At 41.2% G+C, this 20,147-nt stretch overlaps 1 protein-coding gene across 1 annotated transcript in view; it reads right to left on the bottom strand.

Annotated features, from left to right (window-relative positions):
- Positions 1-20,147, bottom strand: part of SORCS1 (sortilin related VPS10 domain containing receptor 1) — a 315,565-nt gene that overhangs the window by 69,479 nt on the left and 225,939 nt on the right. Inside the window, exons 10-13 of the mRNA XM_026069669.1 lie at positions 17,978-18,042; positions 9,131-9,249; positions 7,432-7,521; positions 1,088-1,267 (exon numbers count right to left, since the gene is read on the bottom strand). Of these exons, the coding sequence (XP_025925454.1) occupies positions 1,088-1,267; positions 7,432-7,521; positions 9,131-9,249; positions 17,978-18,042 (454 nt within the window). The remainder of the gene's footprint in view (positions 1-1,087; positions 1,268-7,431; positions 7,522-9,130; positions 9,250-17,977; positions 18,043-20,147) is intronic.

The following is a 20,147-nucleotide window of genomic DNA, read 5'->3' as shown; positions in this document are numbered from 1 at the left end:
GACTGGGAAATACCAGTGCCCATCCTCTTGCAATTCATCTGCAATTACGCACACCACTTCGGCTTTCTGTAAGGATATTTCAAGGTGGTTTCTAAGAAAACGGCAGCTAGAGGCAACCTGGGTAGCAGAGCTAATATCCAGGTGGTGAAGGGGAAATAAAGGAAGCATCTTCTTTTTGAAAGGAACTCAGAGCTGGTTCATGGCTTTTGTTCTAAATGGTCAGAAAAACACCTGGAAATTATCTGAAAAAAGTTGACCCTCCTAACAGCAACTGAGAATCAAATTTCTACTAGCTAAAGCACTGTCTCCAGAAACAAAACAGGCAGCAGAGCAAGAGAAGTATAAGGGCATAGTAAAAGTCCTGTTCTCAGGTTCAGTAATCACAGAAGGCAATTTAAGTTGGCCTTCTTACAGGTAAGTTTTGGCAGACTGCACTTGTCAGGAAAAGGCTCAGGGTAAAGGGAACATCAAGGTGAAGTAGGAGGGTTCTGAGTTTCCCTGCTTATGTGATCGCCCAAGACGGCCTACCTAAAATTACTTCAATTCCCAGAATAGCCCAAGATGGGCAGGGTGACAAAGGTGGCTGAAAACTGCTGTCTCTTCTTCCTTCTAAAACAAGAGCTCAGGCTCTCAGAAATGCAATAAAAATGGCAGAGTGTTAGGAGTCTTCAGAGCCATGGGCTGGACTGATGGGGGCTCAGGGGCCCAATGCACTCAGGGCAGCAGGATTCTGGCTGAGAAACTCAGAGTTCCTCTCAGGGACTGAATGAACTGTTCCACTACATCTTCTACTACACACATTCCTACACAGACATGAGCTCTTCTTTACCTGAGACCTACGTGAGAGTACACCAGTGAATGTTTGTACTACCAGGCTAGTCCTAACTTATACATCTATGCAAAACCTGACCTTGGAATTCAGCTGATTGCATTGAGATCCTTCAATAAAAGGAGGGTAAAACTGTGTTTAGCCACTAGAGCCGTAAGGATCACATGCATACTATGAGAGTGACGTGCAAGGCGGCAATGGTATTCGTGTCACATGAACTCTTGAGTTAGGAATGAGACATTTGGAGTTACGACATACCTCATAGAGGTCAATCATCACATTCCCCTCCAGCCCTTGACTACTCTTGACATTTTCCAAGGCCAGGGTGAAGTACACTCCCCGGGTGTCGGAGATATACAGGTTGTACGTATCATTCTGGTTCCACTCTTGAACAGCTGCAAACACCTGATTCTCATCCGTGCTGATAACATGCATGTCCTGAGGAAAGAAAACAGGAATGTTACCAGAGGGAGTTCTACCCTGTCATTTTGAAGGGCACCATGATAATTGTGGAGGAGCAAGAGATATATTTAGGCTGAAGTTTAATCAGAAACTGTACACACACTCTGAAAAGCAGAGAATTCCATCCACATGTGCTCTCTTCTGCCAATTTTCAAAGTGGTAATTAACTGATGAGGTGTTATTTGAACATTTATATTGGCAATGTAGCATTATACAGCAGCACATTTTTCCCTACCAAAATTTTCATTTTAATGAGTATCGTGGGTGGGGGGTGTTGTCTGGCAATTGAATGATTTTACTTGCGATTGTGAAGTCAGAGATATTAAAAATGCTTAAAAAAAAAAAAAGAAGAAAGCAGCATCTGAAACGTCTGCTTCTTGCATAGTTCCTAGACACCAAGTGTGCATGGGAACCGATACATGAAGGATCTACTGGGGTGATCTGCAGCCAGTGCTGCTGTTATTTATTATTTTTAATGACTGTCACTGAGAGTGGGCCACTGTGCTAAACACRTCCCAACAATATAACAGAAAGACAACCCTAAGTCTCACTAGATTCAAAGGGCAGAATGGTAGTTAGGCCACTAGCTTTAASAATGAGGTTTTGCTTTCCTTTTCTGTGTTTGTTCTGTGTGCTACAGCAGGCAGAAAGCAATGAAAAAGAGTGTAATTGAAAACAAATTCTATTAAACCTGATTCCCTCTTCTATTGCCAGGAGAAACCATCACCCAAAAAGCTACTAGTGAGGAGATAGTTATAATGAAATTCCCAGGTTCTATCTGCCCAGTACAGGAGCCCCAGGTTCTTTGGTGCCTTAAAAATCTGTGGAGTTAAGAAAAGAAATGCAGATTTCTTAGCACCAGGTGATTCCCAAAAGATTCAGCTGTTCTATCTGCATTGGGCAGATATCCCAAGGTTGTTTTGCTTCCTTGAATCAGACAGAGCTTTCTGTATGCAAAACTGGGAATTTAATCAGAAAAGACATTCTTTGGAAACTGATGCTACTTCTTCTTTCTGGTAATAATAATCTTTGACAATTAGCTTTCTTGCAGATATGTAGGGGAGTTTACTCCTCCAGATGGAGACCTGTAATGTAAAGATGAAAAATAATATGGGGAAGAAATCTGATTTATAAATTTTAAGTGGATCCACCATCAAGTTAAGATTCAGAACAGTTGTCTGTTCATCCAGATCCAGATCTGCATATCAGAGCGGACGGATATTCCCTTGATTTACTTGCTTCTTTATGCTGCAGTAAAAAGCATCCCATAAAATGGCCTGATTTTGTGGAGGAACGAATTGGGTCAATTCCTAAGGTGATAGGAACGGTAATATAAGTCCCATTGGCTTTTACTAATTGTGGTTGTGAACAGATATCCTCTCTCCAGTACAGCTCTGCAGTTGTACAGCTGTACAGCTCTACTCTCTCTGCAGCTGTGCTAGTAGAAGTTACTGCTGCAGCTGCTTGTCAGAGGCTCTTTGTTTCAGACTGTCACCCCAGTCAATGTGCTGGTAGAGTTTTATGAGTATGTGTTCCTAATGTGCTTCAGGCAGCTTCAGGTAGCACAGCTCCAATCTCCAGCTTAAGCTTTTAGATGTGTGCACATAAACATGGACAGACCTCTCTGCTGAAACACAGACAGAGATTATAAGCAAAATTGCAATATACAAGTTCATTAACTTATCATTTTAATCAATAGTTTTGTAATAACTGGGGGAGAGAGGTAAGAAGATATTTTGATCAACACCAGGGAAAAGCGAAGGCAGTTTCATAAATGCTGAACAGGCAAATAAAATAATTTATTCACTAGACACTTCCGGAGTTTTGATCAGGTAATGCTGTAGGATGCAAGTCTAAGAAGATCCCAGTAAGACTGAAGGAATTTAACCCTGGAGAAGCACAGACTGAGACAGAACTGGCATAATACATGTAGTGCAGAAAGTCAAAAATAATGTTCCAACTGCTTACCTTTGTGGATCAGTTAACTTTTCCTCTGAATATGGCCTTGCCCAACAGATGCAGGTACAATGCAACAGTCTGATAGAAGGGGACCATTATACGAGTGTCAAATACGTCTTTGAACAACATCAGAAATTTTTAGTTTCCATGTTGCGAAAATCAGTATTAACTTGCATATCACATTCACTCCTAATATCTGAGCCAGGTATATGTACCAGGACAAATCCCTATCGTGGGAGTGTCATGTTTTGAAAACTAATGCACTGGACTTTCTAGCTCATGTGCTAGGAGAGAAGAATGGTCAGGAGACAGAAACCTTTAAGTTAAGTTAAGCTCTCATTTCTCATCTAGACCTGAGCCTGTAGTTCTGCAGAATCATCTACTGGAAAACCTTTGTCATTTCTCAGTCCTGATGCAAGTGCCAAGGTTTCTACATCACAGTAAAGCGTGAACCTTAAAGAAGAGCTGAAGCTCAAACATGGAGAATGGCTGAATTCTTCTTCAGACTAGAGTTGAGGTCACAGGAGAGAGGCAACTGGTACAGGATGAGTGAGATTTGTTTCCCTATGGTAGTGAAAATCTAACACAATATAGCCAAGTTAAGTGCATACAGGGCCACTGTCAAAGGCTGTTTTTGGAGAAAGTCATTCAATTTAACATCCAGGTCTCCAAAGTGTGCTGCCAAGGCTGAGACAGGTGTGTAGCTCCAGACCACTGCTCTTTTCTTCCAAACAAGCTCTGGAGCACTGACAAAGGCCTTCTCTCCTTTTCCAGTGTCCACTTTCTTGCCTTGCTCTACCAAAGGTGAAGTTGGAATAAATTGATTCTACAGTCCAGTGGGAAGGAGAAAAGACTGAAGTTTCAAACCTTCTTGCCAACTACATGAAAAATTACATTGGCAAAAGGTCTTTTCTGGTAGAAGGCATCATCTGTTGTTGATTTCTGGTAAAAGCTCATTGTTTTTCCAGCAAACAACTATCTGTGGGCTTCTTCTCCACAAGCAGATAGTTTACACTCATTTTATGAGGTTTTCTGTATTGGCCCCAACATATCACACCATGCTGACATATTGAGAGCATCAGATTTGCCACAAGGAACATCAATCCCCTTCAAGTAATATGCAAATCTGTCATCCTAGCAGAACAATATTTGCCTGTTTTTTATTTTTTTATGTGAGAAGAGTGCTTTGAGGGAGAAATAGTACCAAAAAATGGCATTCATCCTGATACAGAGTAAAAGCTTCCCTAAACTCTTCTCTGCTCCAACAGAAATTCATTTTACCACCCTACAAAAGGGAAGAGAGAAGGAAAGCAGAGCAAGGCAACTTTCTCATACAGCCATTGCCATCTTCAGGGGCTCCTCATGCTCTCTACAGAGAGCCTGAGCGTTCCTCCCTCTGCTCCAGTACATGGTCGAAGTACATTAGTATGCGGCTCTGCCATCTGTCCTTCTTGTCTTTCCAAAGACAAAAGACCACAACAGTGTGCATGGGTTTGATCAAATGTCTGCTCAAATAACTAAAGGCCAAGGCTTTCTGAATCACTAAATATGCTTCAGGTGCCCTTTTTGCACTTCGTCAGAGAACTTTTCCTCTTGGCAAGTTAAAATTGCAGGGTTGTGTAATGCCTGTTTTATCCTGTCCATTACTGGGACTGTCAGATGTTTTTAAGGTCTGTATTTCAGCTTTTTTTTTTTTTTTTTGTTATTGCTTCTTCCATCAGAGTGTGCATTCTAAAGTCATAGATTTAAAATGGAGGTACCACAAACACCTACCCCAGTCAAACCAGTACCGTTTTAAGAACACATCTTCTTTTAAAGAGACATTGCTTGCCTTGCCTCTGTATTCACAGATGTCTGCCCTGTGCATTGGTCTAAAATGGAGCAAGTTTGAGAATCCTGTGTGTAAGCTTAAGGTACATATTGTTATTCTCACGACTGATTATAATAAGCTACACTATAAAGTCTATGTCAGAGCCCCCATCGTGGTGCTGTGGTACAGAATGAGCAGTAGCAATCCATGGCAGGAATTAACAGGTTTCAATAAAGATCATTTACAGGCTTAACACAACCTGTACACAAATGTACAGACAAACTCTTATATGGGAGATAGTTCCAAGTTCATTCAGGCTTTTTACGCAAACTGGCTGTCAGGCTAACAATTAGTGCCCATAGCAAGAATATTTTGGTTTTGGGTTTGCTATAGGCCATTCCTGCCTGAGAAGCAGTATCACCTGCCAAAGCAGCCCACTGTCACACTCCTCTGGTTCAGGAGTGACATGCCAAGGTAAAGAGCTTGACATTTCACTCTTCAGTTCCAGAAGTCGCTTAGCACTGTTTGCCATATTTGGTCCCACTTTCTTAGCTGAAGGAGATAAAAGAGAATTTAGGCATAAAAGGAGCTGTTTGTTTCGATTCCTTTGAGTAGTACAGTGCTTTGTGCATTTTTAATAAAAGCAGCTATCCTGCTTTGATAGCAGCCTCCCAGACAGCCACAGTTCCACTGTAGCTCCTTCCAGGCCAAATGTAGCTCTTCAGCCTTTGAAGATATTCTGAGATTGTGACAAAGCATTTTATCTCCTTAAACATCTGCCTCTTGCTTTGGGTCAAATAACACAAATATACTGCTTCCCACTCATGGAGAACAAATTGAAATTTAATAGTAGTGCATTTTCCCTCTCTCTCTCCAGAGATCTCAGAGATGGTGGATAGCTGAAGAAATAAGTGTGGGGGTAAAGGAGGCAACCATCTCGAAGCAAGTGGTCTCTTTACAGATGGTCTGAATCAGCTGTAAATGACAATTCTGGTTGGGCATTGCAACAACTGTCCTAAAAACGCAGTTCCTTTGCTAAGGGGTATTTCAAATAAACATCTATTTAAATTTGATCTGTATTGACAGAGCAATTCCTTCCTGCTTGCACAGGAAGTTTTAAACTATGCTTTAGAGTAATACTTTTAAACATGACTGAAGATTTTGGGGCAGCCAGAGTTTCGGGTCTAACACAAGTGCAGGGTTTGCCTGGGAGTGTAGAAACAGGTACATTGGGAATTCATTCCCCAAATCTGTAAATCTTCTAGAAAAAAAGGGTGTTGATCTTTTCTGGAAAGAATTTACTGAAGTTATCTTACATGGGATAGGTCTCTTCTGTGTCTTCTGGCTTCTGGCAGGGTCCACAAAATTCTGTAAGCTTGGGTTTTTGGTTGATGTAAAAAGGAGCAAAGAGTACAATGGCAGAGCAGGTTAGGCATGGCACTGAAGGCATGGGTTTGAGCTGCAGTCTGGATATATCATGAAGACCACCTCCAGTCAATCCACTATAAACAGATCGGTTGGGGTGAGGAGTCAAAGACAGTCAGCTGTGATAACAGCCAAATTATCCCTTTGAATACTTCCACCTACAAAACCTGGTATTCTTGCAACTTCTAGGTACGGGCTGACCTTGCACTTGTTTTCTTTTCCTTTAGCATTTCCAGAAGTTAACTGGTGATTGTCATTTGCCTTCAGATGTTAGATCTCGCATAGAAACCACAGGATCATTCGCCACCTTTGAACTTAAGTTTCATTAAAGTCATGCTATCAAGAAATAAAAGACCGTCAAAAAACATTCTCTGTCTTTGTCTAAGAAGCCATTAAAAGCCCAGCTGCAAAACTGTGATTTCTTCAAAATGGAGCACTTTTTCCTCTCCTAACTGACATATTTTAGATAGGTCTCTTAAAAAAATGCAGCCCCAGAAAGCAGCAATATCCTTTCAAGCTCCAATGCTAATTCACCATTGTTCTTAATTAGGGAAGATATGGAGCAGACACACAAAGAATCTCTTTGCTTGGTTCACATTAAAATCTACTAATGAGGCAAAGCACAAAAAGTGACCCACGCAGGACAGGAGCAGGAGAAGGGAATTTTAAGACCAAAGAGAACCCCCTCAAAACATTGTTAGCTAATCATAACGAAATGGGAATTGACGTGGACCATGGCATCAGTCTACATTTCATGCTGATGCCCTTGACTAGCCAAAGTGCTGACTTCGTTCCGAGTTCTTTTCTGCTTACAAATGTTCTCCTAAAGAATAATGACATTTTCATTCATTGCAGCTCACCCTGTGATTACTACTAGGATTCAATGATTTCCGAACAATTAAAATATCTCTAGGTACACATAAGCATTCCAGCAACAGCAGCCTACCTTGGGCAAGGAATACTTTGGCAGCTTCATCTGTGCAAATGCATTCCTCCTATAAGAAACGTAATAATGTGGTCTTCCTCCTGATGTCAACTATGAGAGAAGCAGGCAAGTTATCATCAGGATTTTTTACAGTCTTTTTTTAATAGCGTGAAAAATATCAAGCAAAAACTGTCAAGGCAAATACCACGGTACGGTGGCAGCGGCTTAAAACTGTAGTACTGTGATAGGTGATAAATAACCATTGATCAAACTAAGGATGGTTTAAAAAAAACAGAGTAAGAGGAATCCCATTTTCTGTAAAGACAAAGGCCAGAATTTCTGGTGAGAGCCTGAGGAAGGTGAAGTCCTGGCTTAATTTAGACCATTTATGTGCCCTCTGCCTTACCACAAAACGGTCTGCTCTTTGCAGAGCTGCCATGAAGGTGACTGGTTAGATCAGCAGATTGGCAGACAGGACGCTTCATTTCTRTTTCTGTCTGGCTCTGGATCCTGTGTGGCCTTGCACAAGGCACTATTTGCATGTGTTTCCAGATCAGTTAACATTCACAGCTCCTGAAGACAGGAGACGCTGCGGTGATTTGGTGTTTCTGTGAATCAGGCTATTTATTTAAGTGTCTAAATATTAATGGCAATACCTTGAAAATGCTATTTTAAAGCTATGTGTGGTTTCATTTTCTACCACCTATTAAAGAGAGGGGGAGGAGGAAGAAGGGAAGGCTGATAATGTTATCTGGCTCCCAGTGCTGCTGAAGCATAATCAATGTTTGCAAAGTACTTTGAAATCCTTGGATGAAAGATACTGAAGAACAAATATTCCAAGGGATCCTCCACGCAGAACTTTGCTTTAATTACCTGGTATATGGGCTTATCAAGACTTCTTTTTAGCGGTGAGTGTTTTAAAATGCAGTGCAGTAGTTTAAAATGCAAGATGCATCATGCAAGTTCATACCAGATTAGGTAAAAATAAGAACCTCTCTCTTCCCTCCACCCCTATGCATGGCAGAATACGAATGGTCTGGGAGACCAGTTGAAACCTAACGATTTCCAGTTCACCTCCATATTCCTTACACTTCTGTTATTATTTTTTGTCTGTTTCAGCTCTTAGTTAAATGGACACTGGCAGCAGGCTCATGAAACCCACAGTAGTTTGGATTTATTCTCCGGCTCTCACCTGGAACACAGCTTGGCTGAATACATCTTATCTCCAGCCTTTTCACTGTAATCACAAGTGAGGCATAACAATAAAGCCTGATTACTCCTCCTCCTTCAGTTCTTCCCTTGACTCCCTCCCTCCCTCCCTTCTCTATTTCTCTCTCATGCTCAGTAAAAGCTGTGGTCTACTGCCCTTGTGACAGCAGAAAACTGACGTGTCACTGTAAGCTGGGGGGTGAGATCTACTAGTCCTAGAGTGCAGATGAGACTGCAGATTACTCCAGTAAAATGGTGGATGCTCCAGCCAGGAACTCTGTGACCCTGTGGTGATGAGATACTTGAAGCAGAGGTTGAAGGAACCCTATTAGCACTCAAATGAGCTGCTACACTCCACTGAGTGCCTTTATCATGGATTCAGTGTTGCTGATTAGTTGGGAATTAATACACCTACACACACACACACACACACACACACACACACGTAACAAAGGAAGGGAAGAGAAAATAGAATAGAAAATAATAAATAAGAGAAGAGGGTGTTCTGCACCTGAACAAAGACATAATCATCTTGGACGATCAGGGAATTATGGTCAATATAGCCCGGAAAGGGTTTGCTGCGGGTGGCTTCACTGCAGTTCTGCATCCTGCAGGTGATGTACTGGGCATCTGAAAGGAAAAGGACAAAAACAAGATACTTCTGAGATCCTGAGCACAGATTCTTCCTGTTGTCACAAACCTATTTGCTGAGGCAGCAATTCTGCTTCCCAGCCTCACATGACATGAAGCGACACCATCCTTTCCACCCAGCACAATTCTTACCCTTATGTACCTGGTAGATCTGCCCTCCATTGCTCTCCTCCTTTAAATTCCTTCCTTATTCACTTGGCTTAGCTTCCCATTATTTCTTTCATTCCATTCTACATCAGACACCAGAGCTACATGTTGCTCCTTTGCATCAAGAGAAAGCCARGCATTGCTGATCTGATCACTCCAGGCCACTCTGTGCTTCCATGCAGCATTCGAAAATGCAACATAATGCTTGGGGCTCAGGTTTGACAAAAATTTAGCCAAGGGTGTATCTTTCAGCGCCTTTACCTGCCCTTTTGAGTTTACTTGGATGATATCCAGGCTTAAGCTTAAACCAAAAGACTAACAGAGTGAGGGAACAACAGAGTTGTGAAAGATCCTTTACATAGGCAACAAACAGCCTGAATCCTGTGACTCCCAGAGTGACTGTGGGTCTGAACAGTTGTGTCTATTCTACAGGACAGATATTCTCCGCAGTGAGCTTCTTTCATCCCCTTCTATCATCCCCATGGTGGGGATTCACTGTAGGGCAAGACAGCTTCTCCATGGTCACAGGCCCGAGTTTACTTCAGAACATGGTCAAGGTCTAGAGCACGCACAAGTGCAAGGACACTTTCAGAGAACACCTGCCCCAAKGTGTCGCTACTGAAAATCCCTTCCACGGAGCACCTCTGCACTTCCTACTACACTTAAATTCTGGAGAGTATTTCAGATCTCCTCCTGTTCAGGAGTCTTACCTACTTCTCTCTTGACAGTGTAGGTGAACAGACTCTGGCAGACCTGGGCAATCATTACAACCTCACTTGAAACTAGAGGCCTTAGCAGCTTCAGTCTGTCTTATGCTTCAAAATAAATGGCCTAAATACAGCCCTAAAGCCATCCCATCCACCATCACCCTATGAGGCTTCCTCAACTCCTGTTCTGAAGCACTGGAGGATGCTCATCTTCTAACCCATCACCTGAATAAAAACAATTTGAATTTCTTCCGGGTGGTAATTTATCCCAGAATACAGAATTCTCAGTATTCAATTTAGGTTCTTTCAGCTCAATTATGAAGTTGCACTTTGTTTAAGGACAAAGCTCATTTGCAGGGAGAAGGATTTTGGCATTTTAGTATTAGCACTTATATGATAGAAACACTACATGGCATTTAATCTTAGAGCTACTTCTAATCTTCCTCCTTGTTGGAGAAGACAGCCCCTTGTTTCATATAATTACCACCTTCTGATCAGAGAAATAGAATTTTCCACTGAAATAGAAATGGCTGGATTTTTCCCATTTCATATTTAATCTTGGTTTTAATTAAAATCTATCATTTGACATTTCTCTCCTTGTTTCTAAGGTTTGTTGACTTCTGCTTGAAACAGACATGCAAGGTAACGAACCTTCAGGAAAGTCTGATGAGGGTGATTTTACTCTGGCATTTGCAGAGGTCTTGGAATATATAAAGTGCTAAGTACTATTAGTCACTGCAGTTTATAACGTTTTACGCTTTCACAGCTCGCTGCAAAACATTAATTAATACAGCCCAGACAGCATAATCAAAGAGCATTTTTCTTCACAGGGACATGATTTTTTCCACATTAGCCACGAGAGGGCAGGAACAGACACAACTCCCAGTCTGCTCATCCCAATGAACTCAGAAAAGTTCCCTTTTCAAAGCAGTTCAGCTCTCTGTCCCCCTGCTCCCAGAAAAGAAAGGGGCTGGGGGGTCAGAGCCTCTTCTGCCGCTAGTACTGTGTGGTACAGCATGTCCCTTCCTAGCCATAAGATGAAGAATGGACATGCATCTGTCCGTCTGCAACACAACGAATTCCCACTGATCATGTAAAATCAGTCAACTGTATCATGAATAACAGATCCCCACACCTGCCTCCACATTCACCTTCTCTCATTCTGTCTCAAGAAGAGTCCCGAGTGAAATGCCTGGCTCATCCTGAGCTTAAACAAAGCGACGTGCTGGGCAATCGGTTGAAATGGCTGACCATGCCGCCTCCTGAGCTGTCCTGTTGGCAAAGCTGGGTGACTTTTCACACACGAGACTGAATCACATGGCAGAGTTTTGTAGGATCAGACGTAGGATTCAGGAGAGGAAGGGGCTGGGACAGGCTGGCAAGGAAGATTAAGGAATCTCTTCCACAAGGAATTTTAAAGACCAGACCAAGCTAACCTGGGATTAACCTGTTAGAGGTGACTGAAGTCCGTTTGGTCCCACAATAACAGAAGGATATGGAATATGCCTATTCCTGCTATGATCRCAGGAGTCTATATAGCAATGATTGCACCATTGATGGAGATTTACTAAAGCAATTCCTGTGAACTTTTACAGTGCAGTTCTCCATAGCTTCAATTCTAAAATGCTAGTAATAACTACCAAAGGGCAGAACACTGGAATCAGTTAAGCTAATCTCCCAACCCCTGACGTGCACACCAAGAAAAGCTCCCTTTGCTACGTGAGACAGAAAGAAGGAAAAGTAGGCTTCTTGCTGTGTCTGGATCCCTCCTTCTTCCTAAGGAAAGTTTTGCTGTGCTCAGATTAACTCAGTGATTTTGTTTTGGCATTTGATTCTCATGGACATTTTGTGTGATTCCATTGGCAGAGCTTTGTAATTTAGCATTAATTAATGTCAATTAATGTATTCAGTTGCTAAGCTCTGGAATTAATTTCATTAGTTTTCCCACACAGATGTCTTCCCCGCCATAGGTAATTAGGACATTATGCTTTTCATTTCCAGAACCCTCACCTCCGACAACAGCTGCTGTTTTTAATATACAACAACAAAGTCATGCTGTGCCTAGAGAGAAGAATATATAGCAATTCCCAGCTCTTATCCCCACCAAACACTCAGATTTAGACAGGTTTAGACATATAGACTAGGATTCTTCTTTGRGAATGGCAGTTACTTCTAAAGAGGACAGAAGAAAAGTCACAGAACAGAAGGATGGAAGAGATGCCTTACAAGGGAAACCGCTGATAARTTAATCTGTTTCAGTGGTCACAAAGAATTGTGGATTCTAACACTCTCAGGAACTGAGAGCCAGGGGGACCCTATGACATGAGATGCTCCAATCTTTTCTGTTTAGCTCAAGGTCTAGCTAATGTGTTTTCAAGGGAAATGCATCCAGCCTGTCCTAGAGACATRTTCATGGCTCAACTGGTGGAGATGGAGGGTTGGCAGGGGTTACCAGAGGTTGGTGAGACTAGGCAAAAGTACGCAGGTGAGTGTCAAGACCCKTCATAAAGCAGAGTCAGACTTCCTGCAGGATGCTTTGTTGGGAAGTGTTATTTTGGCTAACACTTCAAATGCTAATATYCACTGCTTTCCAGTCTAAGCTTGCATGGATGCCTTTGGAAAAAGTTGTTTGATAATAAAGAGATTCAGAGAAAACATCCGCAGGGACTAATCATTATTGATGTATCATTCCTCCTCTTCCTTTTTATTTTCTTGTTTGCAATTCGTTGAGGAAGTATCCCGCTCTCTACAAATAAACTYACTACAGGACAGATCAGGAGTTCAGGCAAACAGCATCCAGGCAATTTATAACTTTTTTGCCTTGCAGATTTACTATGGAGTATCTTAATTCATAACTGAGCAGCTTAGACATGAGGGACAGTTTCTACTTTTGAAGGATGACTAGCACTCACTGACTAATGAACCATAAGAACATGGTGGCAACATATCTCACTGAAAGTTCCAGGTGTGTAACCCATCTCCAAAAGTGACTACTAACAGAAGCCTAGAAAAGATTTAAGAATTTGTCCAGGTGCCTTCGCAACCCTGGTAAACCTTTAGTATCCATAATATCCTGTGGCAATGAGTTCCACAATTTAATTGCATGTTCTGTGATAATTAAATTTAATCTTCCTACTACGTTTTTTAAGAAAGACATTGAATGACTGTTCTTTATCCTTTTCCATCTGGTCTGAATGCTCATTTGTGAAATGTTTATGATATGGGAATATATTCACAACTCTCCAGCAACTGCAAAGTAATTAACCAGCAATGAAGATCAGTGAAATGAAGCCAGCCCATTTACTAACTACTCACAAATCTGYTTTTATTCTGCTGCTCCTCTTTCTTCATTGCACATCAGAGTCAGGAGTCTTTCTTTGAATGGGGGAGTATATCCTCTGCTATTTCTACCATAAGGATATAATTAGAAAAACTAACCAGCCTCATTCTCCAGGACAAATACTAATCATCAGCTGCAATCAGGAAAAAAACACTGCACAGGTTTAGGGCACTATGGGAATTAATTCATAGCTCTAGCTATGTTAGGAAAGGACTGTAAGGCTAGGTTGACCACTTGCTTTTTCTACAGAAGTGATTATTTTGTTCTTCCTAGCAACATCCTGTGAAAACAGAAATTAAAGTCTTAGCACAACTTTGTGATTTGGACACCGCTGACCAGATGCTCAGTCCCTGTTGAACAGCAGAACATACCAGTTGACTCCAGGTGAGGCTTTGATCCTATCTGCAATCACGGTAGCATCTAATTACCTTTCTTTAAAAAAATGTTTTGTAAATCAGGATTGCAGAAGAAAAGCAAAGGAAAGAACAATACTTTTTAAATACCAGGAACTCTACACTTCTGCTAGCAGTCCAGACAACCCCTTAAGCTTTTTTTCATCTACTCATTAAAAAAAAAAAAAAAAAAAAAAAAAAAAAAAAAAAAAGTAAAAAAAAAAGACATTAAAAACTTCATTCAAAAATCAATTGGCATCCATCTACATAAGCACATACATGTCTCAAATTTAAGAGTTGGATTTCCTGACCTGCATCTATAGAAACTGTCACTTAGACATCTTCTGAGTCAGATTTGCTATTCTCTGGAGGGCCAGTGGGTACCCAGTTGATCTCCAAATGCCTTGGAGGAATCTGCTTTTCTAATTCTATTCAACAGCCTGGATTCCTCAATAGGGATCATCTGAATAAAAATTATGGTCCCAAGTCAATTAGCATGAATCAGGCCTTAAYGGGATAAACCTCCGCAGCTCAAATCAGAGAAAGCCATTTATTCAGGATCTTTCAGGGCTAATGAATTCTTYACAAATCTAAAGCCAACAGGGCCTTAAGTTTATGCACCTTCTAAAACAACTTAAAGTTGCATATGAGCAAACCTGGATTTAACTTCCCCCAGTCACTTTGCCTGCTGACTGTGGTGGAGAATACAACAAAGACAGACTTATGGTATGGTTAAGAACTGTAGGGGATTAATTGCCTTAGCGGGATGTTGACCTGAAACTAGGCAAAAAATGCCATAATTCCTGCTGACTTTGCCAGCCTGCTTTTGATCCTGTTCCAAAATCAAAGCACAACACCAGGGACACCCAGTCTTACAAATGAAAATGTGAGATAAGGTTCATGTGAACTTTTTCCAACTAGAAAATCAGTTTTTACTACTGTGCTCTCAGCCCCAGCCTGACTCAGATTGGGCTTGAAGCCTTTAAAAATTAAATGAAAACATCACTTCTCCACTTGGATATCTGACAAGATGAAAATTCGTCTGGTGGTCTCCAACATTTACACAGCGGGATTAAAAACACAAATGGCACTGTTTACCCCTGCAACTCTGTCAGTCTCCATCAATACAACTAAATTGCATAYTCTGTACTCAGTTTGTCCAGTGATACCTGTATCCTAGTTCCATATGACRCAGTGAACTTTTCAGTGTGTTTAGAAGGAGTCCAGGTTTTTATGGATCCCAGAAAAAAAAAGAGAAGGGAAGATGTGAGCTCAGGCACAAAATTGTTGGCCAAATCCTCAGCAGGTGTAAATCATCRTGCCAGTGAAGTTATACTGATTTATGCCTACTAAGAGACTCCTATTTCAGTCCTYGTAAACCTTTTACATTATGTATATAAATACAATAAATAAAATGCACAGACAGTCCATAATCAGGGAGCAGAGATACAGACTTATTGGTATTCTAGGAGAGAAAGTCCAAGACTAAGGTTGCTGCTGATAGACATTTTCAGACAACCCTGCCAGGGAGATGGGCTAACACCACACTCTGCTGACATTTCTACTTTTTTCCTCACCCAAGCTTCACTCGTACTGCTCAACTTCTGCTGGAAAAGACAGCAGCACAAGAATGGAGCTATCTTATTACTTGTACTGAGTTCAGCATGTTTTTGCTTAGTCCTTATGTTTCCACTCCAAGATCTTTTATTTWWTTTTTTTTATTTGGTAAACTCTCAAAAGACATCTGCCAACCAAAATATAAATAAGTGAATGCAAGAATGTAAATAAGTAACAAAAAAAAACAACACGAAAAATTATTTGCAAATTAGCCTCAGCTTAAAAAAAAGGCCTCTCTCTCACTTTAAAACACTTCACTCCATCACCTCACCCGCAGCAACACACCAGCTTCACCCCAGGGGAGTAAGGTTTGTTCATCAACTGGAAGGTCATGGTTATGGCCCTTCATCCAGGAAAGGAGACTGGTTTAGTACTTATGACTCTAGGAACCAAGTGACCTGAATACACCAAGTCAGTCATGGTAACTAGAGTAACTGACCACGTGCACGCTCTTAGCCTTCCTCAGTCACAAAATCCTGTGACCTGCAGTGCTTCCCAATGTCTTTTGGCAAAAAATGCTGTGATATGTTCCAAGCTTTCTGCATCCAGCTGCCTGCCTTAGTCCTCTGCCAGAGACCAGTGGTCCCCAGAAGAACTGGCAAAACAGAGCATGCACTTAATGTAAGTCCAGCATTCTAGCTTACACTGCTGATGAGCCGGGGACCTCCTGATTTGTGGGTAGAAGTTTCATCCCARTGACTGTCCTTCAAGGGAGGTCACCACTGGCTGAAGGTTGGGACAGCAGAGCTAGATTCACTAGAGCTCAGTTGGCAAACAGTAATTTGTTATTCCACAGTCCTTCACTTATATGCCTGAATCCTCAGTGAGGCCAGTTTCATCTACCTGTTYCTTGGTTTCCACCTTAAATGCTATAATAAAACATACTAATTTGTTAAGCATTCAAGAGGTCCTTTGCAGAAATAGCTGTGCAAAATGTTCTTATTGTAGCCTGAGAACTCCAACAGGACCATTCATGGCATTTGGAGCATGGCACCCACCTTCTTGGCCCAACGTGAACTGAATATCCTTCAAAAGCCCCCATCCCCAGCACACAGTCCCAGAACATAGCTCCTTACACATCGATTGCAGTGCTTCATCTCAGTTACCTCAAACTCCCAGTGTCTTAAAACAGTAACATTTTGTGCCGAGYTAGGCACTGTCCTATTAGAATATTTTATTCTCATTTAGCATGTCCACAGTAACAGAAAGCCTCATGTCCCTAGCCTTGCTGCCACATTCAAATAAGTGAAATTGAGATGAGCAATAATAATAGGAGAACACAAATGATAAGAAATAGAGACAATAAATTCTTTCACTTTTACTAATCTTGCATATCCTGAAAAGGAAAGACCTTTAAAACTTTATGATTTCTATCCCAACAGTTTCCTTTTAAAATTCATCTTCCAAAAAATTCTCTTTCATGCTAAATTTAAGTGAGTTAAAAATGTGATTATCTTAAAGTTACCTTTTCAGACAGTTTTTTTGAGTTTCCAGTGACAAAATATACCCTTTAAGTAACACCACTGAATTTGGGGGTATAATTCAGGGGAGATTTTTATCCGTTTCTTAAAGAAGTTAATTGACTGCATCATTAACACATACATACTGCAAATAGCAAAAATCTGCTTGTTATGTTGCAGTAAAGTCACTATTTAGAGAGGAAACAATATGGAATTACAATGAGAAGATCCATGGCAGCCAGGCTTCTTTGGTGTGATGCATGCCTGAGGCAATCTAGTACTGTGGAAAAGAAATCCATGGAGGAAGATCTGCAAAGGCAGGAGAGCTCAAAGATAAACCTTGAGGAAGCATAGGTGGGAGGAAAAAAGGCCAACAGGTGGCTCAGGGTGCCTGAGAGAATTTACAGCCAATTAGGAGAATATTTTGGAGTTTCAAGTAAAAGAGGCCACTGGAGTGGAGAAAAGCACCTCAAGAGGCAGAGTAGGGAGGAAGAGGAGCTGATGAAAGTGAAGGACAATGACAGGACAAGTAATTACAGTGAAGAATACATTTAGGCTGGTCATTAAAAGAAGGTTTCTAACGTGAGAGAAATGAGGTGCTTTCAAAGGTAGAACCTAAGGCAGAGCATCCCAAGCCTGTTAAAACAAGTTTGGTAAAGCTATATATAAGGTGATATTATGTACTGTGTGAAACAACAAACAGCTGGACTCCGTGACCCAGGAACTTCTCTCCAGTGTCATGTTCCTATCATCAAAAATCAGGTAGGAAGAAAGAATAGTATTGTACATTCTGAATCTAAATAGTGTTTATCACCTGCTCCTCCTTCGCGTGTTCTCAGCTCCTTCCACAGCCTGTTAATCTCAACTTTTTGCTTTACTGGAAGGACTTCTCTTCTAACTGACCTGCCTTGTACCAGTCCAAATCCCTCATATTATGTGAGTGAATCAGCAAAGAGAAGTCAGATCTCCATCATGATGTTGTGTGGTTCCAAGAATACAAGGGCAGTCCAGAATACCACGCTATCTGGAAGGTGAGGTACTTACGACCATCCACTGTCTTTGCCTCCAGGTGCACAAGGTCAGGCTCTCTACCGGACCCCATCATAGACCTGTAAGAGAAAGAYTGATGCAAGTGCATTAAAACAAAAGATATTATGGGTGATATTGTCAGAGACATTCATTTCACAGATAAGGTTTAGCTGGAACTAAACCCATACTCACAAGTAAGAGCTGACCATTTCAAAAGCATTTTGGAGTCATCCCTAAAATAAACTTGAAATTTTCAATGAAATTTTACCTTTTTATTGAATCAGTGCCATTGTACTTATGAGTTCTTCATTTCTGATCCCCTTACTTCCCTTCTGCTCTCCATCTGGAGAATATTCTTTTGTCTTTTGATTGATGCCTGAAATTCTGATGTGTTCCCTGGTTTGGCTGGTAGGATGTATTTCAGTTCAGGGTGGGATACAGCATAMTTTAATTGATAGGATACTGGTGTTTTCCAGAATACTAATTCTAGATTTTCCTTTATATTGGACATTTTAGGCACATTTGCTTAATTGACATACCTATTGATCAATATTCCGTCATTAAGACATTAAAAAAAAAAAATCATCCTGAGACATTTTATTTCTTCTGATCTAATAAAAACAATGTTCCTTTAATAAAAGAAATGTCAGATTGACTTGGGAAATGACTGTTTTTTCACTCTGAATTAACAAGCAGCAACATCAAAGCATACAGTACTGCACATAAGGGGTTATGGATGAAAGCTTCGCTTCCTCTGCAGAAGGTTCCACTGGACGGGCATCGTCTGCCTCGACAGCTCTCTGCAACTGTCCAAATGGTCTCTAGTTTGATGTGCAGTCTGAATTATAGCAGCGCTGACTGCAGGTATGTACCACTCCCATTTTACAGTAACCTCAGCATCATCTCTGACGGTCAGCCTTGTTTCTGGTCTTGGCCCTACCACCCAAGTGACAATTCCAGATTAAGGCTAAGGGTTAAACAACCAGTTTGTCAGCTGCCTGACCTCCAAGTTAATACATGCGTGARAAAAGAGAAACATTTATTTCCAGTGATAGACAAATTAGATGCTGTTCAGTCCAAAGACTCATTATTTTTCAGGAAATCAAAAGTGAGGTTCAAACAGCGATTTAGACCTTAATTCAGTTCCCACTGACTGCAATCAGAGGCAGCTCTAGTCCTTAATCATCATGCGCACTAACTAATAACCATTATAAAAACGTTAACAATAACAAGACTATTTGTGTTCTGATTAATCCCTAGCTTCTCATGATGAAATCTGTAACAATTCTTCAGGTAGAAAGGCTTTTTTTTTTTTTTTCCCCCTTCTCCCTCCTTTGCTGGGGTCTGTGAAAAGTTTCTGAAAAGACTCAGTGCTAGCATTGCTTTCATCGCTTCTCCATTTTTAAGTACACATATTGCAAGGTCTTCTGCTCCTAAGCATCCACCTCCATTTAAAATCTCTGCTTCATGAGGACTGACACCAAGCAGGTAGGTGGGGAATACCTTTCTCGGGCTTTTTTCCTTTTAGCTGCTATAATCAGCAGACTTAGGGCCAAATGCTGGGCCTGCTGGTTGCAATTCAGTTCAAAAAAAGAAAGAGTCTAGTGACAAACAGCCCTAAAAACTGCAGTAGGACTAAGCTTGTACTTTGCTACACCTCCTTTTTATTCTTGTTTATTCAGCTGACTTTAAGCACATCTGTAACTGGGCTATTTCAGATGATACAATACAGCTTTGTGCATTCTTATTCCTGACCTGACACAGCCCCACGGGGATGTGAACTCTCCAAAGAAACGGGGATTGCATTTCATGGACTTGAGCACTTTGTCTCTTCAGAGACACGCAACAATGGCATTCATTCAGCAAAGGACTTTTTGCCCTAGTTAAAGCCTGTGAGCCTACAATCAGGTGCTTTCAGCGTTTCCTCCTCACAGCTCTATTCTGACCCCCAGCAACACTTTTATTGCATCTTTTTGGACAAAGACAGCTAATATAGAGTGAGCTATGTCTCACTGATGGATGGGATGTGACTGTTGCAGTTTTTTTCACTTGTGATATGAGCCATAATTTACATTACTCTTAAATGTCTTAAGAGCAGTGTATAAATATCTGGACCCACCAAACCCTGAAAGTTAGAAGGCTGCACTGATCTGCATACTATTTAGCCTCACACTAGGATGGCCAG

The sequence above is a fragment of the Apteryx rowi genome, unplaced genomic scaffold (genome assembly GCF_003343035.1).
Source record: "Apteryx rowi isolate R43461 unplaced genomic scaffold, aptRow1 scaffold_3, whole genome shotgun sequence".
NCBI lineage: Eukaryota > Metazoa > Chordata > Aves > Apterygiformes > Apterygidae > Apteryx > Apteryx rowi.
This window is presented reverse-complemented; position numbering and strand designations above follow the sequence as displayed.